Source organism: Trichechus manatus, unplaced genomic scaffold, assembly GCF_000243295.1.
Source record: "Trichechus manatus latirostris isolate Lorelei unplaced genomic scaffold, TriManLat1.0 scaffold00031, whole genome shotgun sequence".
Classification (NCBI taxonomy): Eukaryota; Metazoa; Chordata; class Mammalia; order Sirenia; family Trichechidae; genus Trichechus; species Trichechus manatus.
This window is the reverse complement of record NW_004443967.1, coordinates 7,508,867-7,518,823: the sequence shown is the minus strand read 5'-3', so window position 1 is coordinate 7,518,823 and position 9,957 is coordinate 7,508,867. Positions and strand designations below refer to the sequence as shown.

The 9,957-nt window shown below is 42.8% G+C and overlaps 1 protein-coding gene across 2 annotated transcripts in view; it reads left to right on the top strand.

The window, feature by feature from the left end:
• The first annotated feature begins 941 nt into the window (after nt 1-941).
• Nucleotides 942-9,957, top strand: part of SHTN1 (shootin 1) — a 99,067-nt gene continuing 90,051 nt past the window's right edge. For both annotated transcript variants that reach the window (XM_004374878.3, XM_023729986.1), the window contains exon 1: nt 942-1,224. In XM_004374878.3, the coding sequence (XP_004374935.2) occupies nt 1,167-1,224 (58 nt within the window). In that variant the 5' untranslated portion in view covers nt 942-1,166. The remainder of the gene's footprint in view (nt 1,225-9,957) is intronic.

Below are 9,957 nucleotides of genomic sequence, written 5' to 3'. Positions count from 1 at the left end.
GAGAATAGATATTATTACTATTGCCATTCTTTAGATGAAGTTCCAAGTCAGGAGACTTTGTCAAACATTAGCCAGCAAATCGGGGTGGGGAAAGAGCCCCTTTTGAAACCAGGCAGGCCTGCTGCCTCTCTTCACCCAGGGCTCGGTGCAGAAGACGTAAAGTGGGACACATGATGGGCTTCTCTCCGCCAGGCTCTGCTGCCTCGTCGCCGTGTGACCTTGGGCGACCTGGCTGCGGTGGCAACTTCCCTAGAGGGAAGGTCCTCCCACCACGAAGCAGATGACTCCGAGGGTCCTCCAGGCCGGCGATCTACGGACCACAAGGCCTATGTTCATACAACCTCTCAACCCTGGTGCGGGGCGTGTGTGTGGAGGTGCCAGCCGAGGCCCTCAGGAACTGTTAACCTACTATACTACCACGCCCTCCTTCACTCACTTCGTGGTAACTCAAGAAGCCAGGCGGCTCGCGAATGCACTTGCTGGGCGGGCCAGACTGATTCGGTCCCTGTCTGCTTTTCGGGGTGCAAAAGGTTCGCCCTTGAGCCGGCCCCTGCGAGCACCTAGGGTTTCCCACAGCGTCCCCGCGCACTCGGTGTTTACTGCCCATCACGTTCCGCTGTATCTTGGCGGTTCTTGGCGAGCGGCTCTCGGACAGCGTTCAAAGTGGGGTTCCCAGAGATGTTGCGAATCCAAGGCGGTTTTGTCATGAATGCGCGTCTTTGTGTCAGGGGGTGGGTGGCGGAAAAAGGGGTGCAGGAGCCGCAGCAACCACACGCAGGTCTCCACGCCCACCACCCTGCTGCCCTGCGGAGCAGCCTCCTCCGCGGAGCCGAGCCGCAACGGGAGCCGACGGCGAGGGGCATCCTGCGGCTCGGCGCCCTCTCCTCGGGTCTCCACCTCACGCGTCCCCAGCCCCAAGCCGTCCGTGCGTCCATCCGCCCCGCCCTCCCGCAGGTGCAGCCGCCGCGGCGGCGGGGAAGGTGCGTGGGGATGATCTCACTCGCGCGCTCCGCGCCAAGAGGAGGAGGAGGAGGAGGAGCGGGAGCCAATCCGACTTCCGGGTAGCGGAGCTGCGCGCCACCGGCATCTTGCTTCTCCTTCCCCCGCCCCCCGTGCACCCCTCTCCGCTCCTTCCTCTTCTTCTTTGCCCGGCCCCACCCGCCAAAATGAACAGCTCGGACGAGGAGAAGCAGCTGCAGCTCATCACCAGTCTGAAGGAGCAAGGTAGGCGGGCGCCAGGTGCAGGCAGCGCGGCCCAGGGGCGGGGACGGGTCCTAGACGCTGGGTCGCGCAGGTGGAAGCGGGCGAGGGCGTTGTGGCCGCCGCGGTCACCCTAGTTGCTCCGCCACCCGTGGAGAAGCGTCCTCAGTGCCTGGCGCGCACTGGAGACCCCAGGGCCCAGCGTAACATGCGGGCGCCGGGTTGAGTCCTGCCTGGCAGTGCGGGAGCGCTGTTCGGAGCTGCGTTAGCTAGCGATCGGGGCGGGGGGGGGAGGTCATGGGGAAGGGACAACGATTCGACGGGGAGAGGGTCCCATGGCACCACGTCCCACGCGGGAGAAGCGGGTGGGACAAGATATCTTGGGGGCTCAGCAGCCCAGCTGGCTCCCCTCCCTAGCGTCGGCCCCACCCTACACGTTTGTTGGCGCTAAGAGGCCTACAGCGCTGCTTCACAGCCTTTCCAGCTTTTCATTCCTGTATGCCTAGTTCCTTTTTCCCTACCCAGTTGGGATTTTCAGACCATAACGTACTCTATCACTTCCCATATTTAGCAACTCATTAGTCAGTGAGTCGACACCCTGCCTGTTTTGGGGACCCTGAATCAACAGGGTTGGCTGTGGGCCACAGGAAAGGTGGGCCATGGCCGTGCATTTCCACACTTCTGGGTGTGGAGATTATCCCTCAGTAAAAAGCTGCTGCAGTCAATCATTGTCATCACATAGCACACTTCTGAACAAAGCCAGATCAGTAATCAAATGTGAACCTAACACATTGTTTTACATCCCTGATCAAAGTGTGGCATGAGAATATGGGTCAAGCAAAAGAGGAACCATGCAGATTTAGGAAGTAAGACTAGGTAGGACTATGTGCTTCTCAGGATGACCTGGCCATATAGTGCAAAGAGGCCCTGCTCTGTGACTAAGCCTGGTGTCTAATTCCAGTTCTCACTTCTCTTGGCTCAGCTCACCAGCGCTGTGAACTTGAACGAGTCTCTTCCCTTATCTGGGTCTTGAAGATAATCAAACCTTCCATGACTAAAGAGAGGGTTAAGCCAGATGATTCCATGAGGTCCTGTCCAGCTCTATGACCTGTTGCTCTTTGAAACCACAGACATACCGTTCATAAGAGGCAGGCTTCTGGAGTCCACTCTCCTGGAAACAAGTCTCAGGTTACTATTTACTAACTGTGTGACCTTGGGGGGAATTACTACACCTCACTGAGCCTCTGTTGCCTCCTTTATCCAATGGGTACAACACATTCTCTGCAGTATCCGCATCTAGAAAGTACTGGAGAAATGCTAGTGTCTTTGCCCTTCCCAGTACCTCCACCTCCCATCCCAGATTAGCCTAAAGTCATAAAGTCACAAACATCAGTGAGCGGACATCTAGTGAGTGGGCAGAATTTGGAATTTATCCAGTGTTTTATTGAGGGCTGGATTCTGTTAGTATTTTATTTTTGATCTTCATCCCCCAGTAACAAAGACTCTTGATTTATTTTCTAGAGCTGTAGAGCTTTTGTTATTGGCGATATCTGTCAGTGGATACCAGATCTTTTGATGGATGGTTAGTTTTCAAATAATAAAATTAAAAATTTCACCTCCTTTTAATCTGTATGTAATTACCAGGGTATATTAACAATACACATCATCCACAAATTATTTTATTTTGGAACACGTTCTCTTCCGTATGTTGGATTGAGGGCTGAAAAAAAAGGATTCTCAAGTTTCTGGCTCTTTTTTTTTTTTTTTATTTTGTATTGTATTGGAAAACAAACAAATCCATGGCATTGATACTTTTAGGAGATATATTTCCTTGATTTAGGGCATACCAAAGGTAATAGAACAGTTAGACTTTGAACCTGTGTTTCTTAGAAGGTACACATTCTTTCAGAATACTGAGTCTGGATCCATAGGTATTGGGATTTTTTTCAGCCCACAGTGTGATTTTTGTACATCTTAAAGCCAGGGCATTCATTTTTCATTAGATCATATACTGTAAAACTTATTTTAAGTGTATTTAACTGCTGTTTGACCTATAGAACTAACTGGAAACGCTAAAGATTTGAGGTGGAAAACCAGACGAGGTGTTTGAGCATTATTACCAATGTTATGGCCAGTTTTGTAGACTGATGGTATGGGTGCCTGAGTTTTGAAAATAGACAATACTTTTTGCTGCTTGTTAATATTGTAAGTGATAATTCCACTACTCCTACTTAATGTGAATAAGAACTATTATTGATTAAATACTGTCTTTCCCTTTTTAACTCTGGGTAAACATTCGTTCCTTTGACAAATACTTACCAAGTACCTATCATTTATGTGACCCATGAGCTAGGCACTGGAGCTACAGATGGTGAACCACACAGACACGGTCCTCGCTCTCTTCAAGTTTACTGTCTAGTGGAGAAGACAGTCATTAATCAATGTCCTATACGAGTAAATGCACAATTACACAGCGTTCTAAACAAGTATTTTTTTCTCTAGGATGGATTCTTAGAATTGTTGAATTAGAGGGCATATACAGATAAAGTTTTGCTAGATGTTGCAAAAGTGTCCCCCAAAATGGCTGTACGAGTTCACATCCCCACCATGAGCGCCCATTTCCCCATGTGCTCATCAACATTGGCGAATAGCAATCTTTATTAATCTTGACAGCCTGTCAAGTTTCTTAATTTTTGCCAATCTGATGAGCATAAAATGATACCTTTAAAAAAATTGTATTGTCCTGTTTATTAGTGAGGTTTGAAATCTTTTTACATGCTTGGTGGACATTTAGGTTTCATCGTATAGCTCCTTCTTTAGGGAGTTTTAAGTCTAAAATTTAAACTCATTCCCCAGGAGGGTATTCAGAAAGAAAGTTCCTATGTCTTCTGAATGGCAGAGCTGACAGCAGCCCTCCCTAATGTGAAGCTTTCAGTGGTGTGGTGAATAAGGTTGCTTTGGACAAAAGTTGTGAAACGTAATGACGGAGTCTGTCATAATATGAACAATCTCTAATTTATACTTAGTATTCCCTAGACTCTATATCTTGTAAATCACACCCACTTCTGAATTACTTCAAAACATTGTATGTTCCTTTTTCGTGAATGGTATAATTAGCTGTATTATGTCTTTCTAGAAAGTTATATTATGTCCCTTAAAAAAAAAAAAAAACTAGCCAGTGTGCAATTGCTTATGTTCAAGCAGATGTTGAGGTAATGAGGTAATTCTCCTTTTGTTTTTTGGGGGGGCTTTATTTTATTGGATTGATTGACATCTTTAATGCATAGAGAAATGGCAACTTTGGATCCTATTTCTGATGCATGTTTCCTAGCTACTGAAGTGGACAGTTCCCTTACAAAACATTTTACGATTTGCTCCCCCTCCAGAATTTTGCTGGGAAATGATAGACTTACTTTAGCATTTGTTTAAGGTACATGATTTTCTGTTTAGTAATTCATTCAACTGACATGCATTGAATATTCATAGCCAGGCACTGTGCTAGACATCAGAGATAAAGAGATAAATAAGACTTTGTTCCTGCTGGCGAGCTGTTCCTAGTCTAGAGATTGTGGCAGGCATGTAAATTCCAGGAAGAGTGTCTGATTGAACTAGTTTGGATCATGTGCTCATTTCCTTTGGCTTGGGGAGGGCAGGGCACCTTGGTTGGCAGCCCAACAAATACCAATGGATTGGAGTAGTTGTCCAAAACAGAATGGGGTGCCACTACCGGCAGAGGGGACGCATGCTGGACAAGCACAAACAACAGATGTCCACTAAACTGGGCAGCATAGAAATACCATTGGAACTCATCGTCACTTGGAACTTTGTTAATGAAAGTTATTTTTTTCTAATTAATTTTTTTAAATCATTATTTTTTGAGCCAATTTGTTATTTAGCTACAAGATGACCTTAAGAGTTAGTTTCGGTTTAAGGTTTGAAGAGTATCTCAGGGCAGTAGTCTCGGGGAGTCCTCTAGTGTCAACCAGTCCAGTAGGTCTAGTTTTATTTTTTTAGGAATGTCAGGTTCTGTTCCACATTTTCCTCCCATTCTATCAGGGTCCATCTGTTGTGGCCTTGATTAGAATGGTCGGTATTTGTAGCCGGGCACAATCTAGTTCTTCTGGTCTCAGGGTAGATGATTAATGGAGTTTTGAAGAGAGAGAGTGCTGCTTAACAATAAGGATGCTCTTCCGTAAGACTGAAAAAAAAAAAAAAAACCCAAAACCCAGAAAGTTAAGGGCTATTCTTGGGCTAATACTATTTAAAATGAATTTTCTATGGTAAGATAATTGGTTTTAAAGCAAGTTAACCTCCTTTCATCTTTAGAATTAATATCATTTTCCCCAGGATTATTGAGATGGTACCTAAGGGTCTGATGGAAATTTAGTAAGCTCATTCTTAGAGCTGAGTTAATATTTCAAAGATGCTTCCAGTGTTCCTTTGGCTTCTGGACTAGAAAGTAGCTAGAACATTAGTTTTTATTTGGTTATTTTTTTGCTAGAACATTATTTTGACAGAAGAGACTGCAACTATTGCCCACCACAATGATCATATCAGTCTGGAAAAGCTGAAGCATTGTCTGTCTTGTTCTTGTCGTTGTTAGGTGCCGTCAAGTTGGTTCCGACTCATAGCGACCCTGTAGGACCGAGTAGAACTGCCCCATAGGGTTTCCAAGGAGTGGCTGGTGGATTTGAACTGCTGACCTTTTGGTTAGCCACCAAACTCCTAACCACTGTGCCACCAGGGCTCCTTGTCTATCTTAGATCCATATAAAGTCAGTCAGTAGAGAGCAGTTTGGAACTAAATGGTTGCTGTAGATTTCAAGTACAAACCTGGCTTTATACCAGTACTTTTCAAAGTGTGTTCCAGGACCGACTACATCTAAATCATCAGGGCACTTGTTAACAATGCAGTTTCCCCCCAAAGGTGGTGAACCACTGCTGAAGAGATACCAGTTGGGCAGTCTCCAGGAGATGGACACTCAGCATGACCAGAAGAATTGTGTCTTCTAGGCAGAATTTTCCTATTTTCTTAATACTTCTGATTAGATAAATCTTACATTTACTTTTTAAAAAATTTAGTTTTAAAATAAACATATACTCATATTTAAAAATAAAAGTATATAAAATGAAAAGTACAAGTACCCATTCCCTCTAACCCAGTGTTTCTCAACTTTTATTTCATTATCACCTCCAAGCAACCTTTTTAGACATTGTATTAGTTGCCTAGTGCTGCTATAACAGAAATACCACAAGTGGATGGCTTTAACTAAGAGAAATGTATTTTCTCACAGTCTAGGAGGCTTGAAGTCTGAATCAGGGTGCCAGCTCTAAGGTCCTTGTCTTCAGTCTTCCTCTGTTCTAGGAGCTTCTCAGAGCAGGGTGATGAGATCTTCCTGTCTCTCTGCTCGCTTCTCTCTTTTATATCTCAAAAGAAGTCGACTCAAGATACAGTCTAATCTTGTAGATTGAGTCCTGCCTCGTTAACATCAGAGAGAGAGGATTTACAACATATAGGGAAATCACATCAGATGACAAAATAGTAGACAATCACCATACTGAGAATCGTGGTCTAGCCAAGTGGACACACATTTTTGGCGGACACAATTCAATCCATAACAGGCATTTTTTTCCCTAATTGTCCCCCTCCATGAAATTTTAATACCAGAGGTATACTGTATATCTGTTTATGTACTGTGACCTTTTGGAAGACCACAAAACATTGTAACATCTAAGGTTGTTTTTGCCCTGTTGAGAGGATATCCCCCTGTTGACAATGTGTGCTCTAACCCCATATGCACTCCACAGAGTTATTCACTGTAAAACTTTTGTTGTATCTCCTTCCGGAAATTGTGTTTGTATAGTACGTACATATTTTTTGGTTAATATATATTATAGAATTTTTCATACCAGCACATATAGAGCTAAATCATTAAAAATTGATTGGATAGCGTTCCACTGTACAGACTTACAACAATGTATTTCATGTCCTCTGGGTGGACATTTCTGTTTCTTCTTTGTTGTTGTTACTAAAAACAGTGCTGCTGGTAATGGATTAGAGTTAGAAACATTAGTATGAATTCATATTTAGCTTAATGTAGATACAGATGGTGACATACAGAAATATTTACAGATATGTGTATACATACTGGTTAGTATGCACACATATATTTCCTTGCTCTGTCAGCTGAGAGGACGTAGGCTCACCAGTAGCAATGAGCACACCTAGTACCAGATCTTGGTTTCTGTGTACCATTCTCCAGTGAAAGGAACAAGGACTCCTTGGAGAAATGACCGATTCTAGGACTGGGGCAGGAAATACACAAGATGAGCTTGAAGCATGTTGTAGTGCAAGAAGATAAGGAAGTATTCAAATAAACAAATGAACAAACCCACAGTGATGGGAGTACATCAAAGGGATGCAGGAGCCAATGGCCAAAGCTAAATCCATTTTAGCAACAAATTAAAGTACTACTGGATTATATGCCAAAGTATAAAATAATTATCCCTGAGTCCATACTGATATAAAAAAAAAAAAATGAGGAGAAGAGAAATTTCCCACAGAAGAATTCCAAATAATTTATTTGGATATTCTGCCCTCAAGGAGGTGGAGCATAATTTCCCACTCCTTAAGTGTGGACTGTGTATAGTGACTTCCTTCCAAAGAGTACAGTATGGAATGAGGGGGAAAGAATAACTTTACAAATGAGAAAACTAACAAATGTTACCTCAGCCAGCTGATCAAGGCCAATATTAACATTAATAACTCATGTTGATAGTAGGTACCCTTGGTATTATTTGATGAAAATGGCACTGTACCTCTGTGGTCTTCCTCCCCAAAGTCCATCACCTCAGTCTAGTCATGGGAAAAAACAATCAGATAAATCCCAATTGAGGGATATTCTACCAAATAACCCATTGCTGTAGAGTCAATTCTGACTCATAGTGACCCTATAGGACAGAGTAGAATTGCCCTGTAGGGTTTCTAAGGCTGTAATCTTTATGGAAGCAGACTGCTACATCTTTCTCCCATGGCATGGCTGGTGAGTTTGAACCACCGACCTTTTAGTTCACAGCCAAGCACTTAACCACTGTGCCACCAGGGCTCCTTATTTTACAAAATACAGGGCTCCTTATTCTACAAAATACCTACCTGATATTCCTTAAAACTATCAAGGTCATCAAAACAAGGAAACTCTGAGAAACTGTCACAGCTAAGGGATGCCTAAGGAAACATGCCTATGAAATGTAATGTGGCATCTTGGATGGGATCCTGGAATAGAAAAAAGGACATTAGGTAAAAATTAAGGAAATCTGAATGAAATATGTACTTTAATTAGTAAGAATGCATCAGTATTGGCTCATTGATTATAACAGATGTATCATACTAATGTAAGATGCTTATGGGGAAGCTGGATATGGGGGTATATGGGAAATCTGTACTGTCTGTGCAGTTGTACTGTAAAATCGAGACTTTTAAAATTAAAGTTTACTAAAAATAATAATGCGTGTACACACATCTGTAGATGTAGCTGTAGGAAAAATTCTCAAAATTGGAATGATTGGATATAAAAGGTATGTGCATGTTAAACTTAGTTGTATTCTAGATTTTACTCTGGAAAGCTGTTACACCATCAGGCTTTGCTTTAAATGTAGTAGAAACAAAATTTTTATTTTTCTCTACTTACCATGCTGGCTAAACATTTTAAACATCAAAACATGAGTTCTGAAATTTTTGTATAGTCCCATGAACAGTAATATGTCAGGATTTTTTTAGTTACTTGATTCTGTCTTAAATCCTCGGTGGCACAAGTCAGGTTATGATTCTGTTATATACACATTTTAAAGTCACTCAGTTTCTTTTCTGTTCTGTTGGATAAATTGAAATCATTAATATGGTTTGTTGAGAGTACTTCTAAAACATTAATTCATTAATACTGGACAACATTTTCTAACAAATAATGAGTGAATTTCAGGTTTGCCATAATTTCTTTTCAGCTGTGAATTCTCTCACCTTTGTTTTTTGATCAGCAGTGGTGCTTTAATTAACAAGTGAGGTATAAATGACTCTCCTCTTTTTACTTCTGGCTTTAAGAGCAGGACCCATTGGAATGTGTGCTGAAGGGAATAATGTCCTAATGGAATACTATCTTTTATGACTGATGTCCTCATTCTCCATTAGTAAGAGATGTTTAAAGACTCCATGAGTCTCAAAGATGCAGACTCATTGGATGAGAAGCTACATTAGAAGCTCTTATGAGGTGCTGTGTTTCTGGTTCCATTTGATGGCTATTTATTGTTTATTTATTTATTTAGCTTGTTTCCACCTCTTGGCTATTGTGAATTGTGCTGCAGTGAACATTGGTGTACATGTATCTGTTCGCATTGCTGCTTTCAAGTCTCTTGGGTATATACCTAGGAGTGGAATTTTTGGGTCTTGTGGTAGCTCTATGTTTAACTTTTTTATTTTTTCCCATACAAAAATTTATGCATACATTGTTATGTGACTCTGATTGCTCTCCCCATACTGTGACAGCACACTCCTCCTTTCTACCCCTGATTCCCTATGCCCATTCAACCAGCTCCTAACCCTCTCTGCCTTCCCATCTCACCTCCAGACAGAAGTTGCCCGTTTAGTCTCTTTTATCTACTTGAACTACAAGGCACATTCCTCATGAGTATCACTTTATGCCCCACAGTCCACTCTAATCCCTGTCTGAAGAGTTGGCCTGGGAAATTGTTTCAGTTCTGGGCTGAT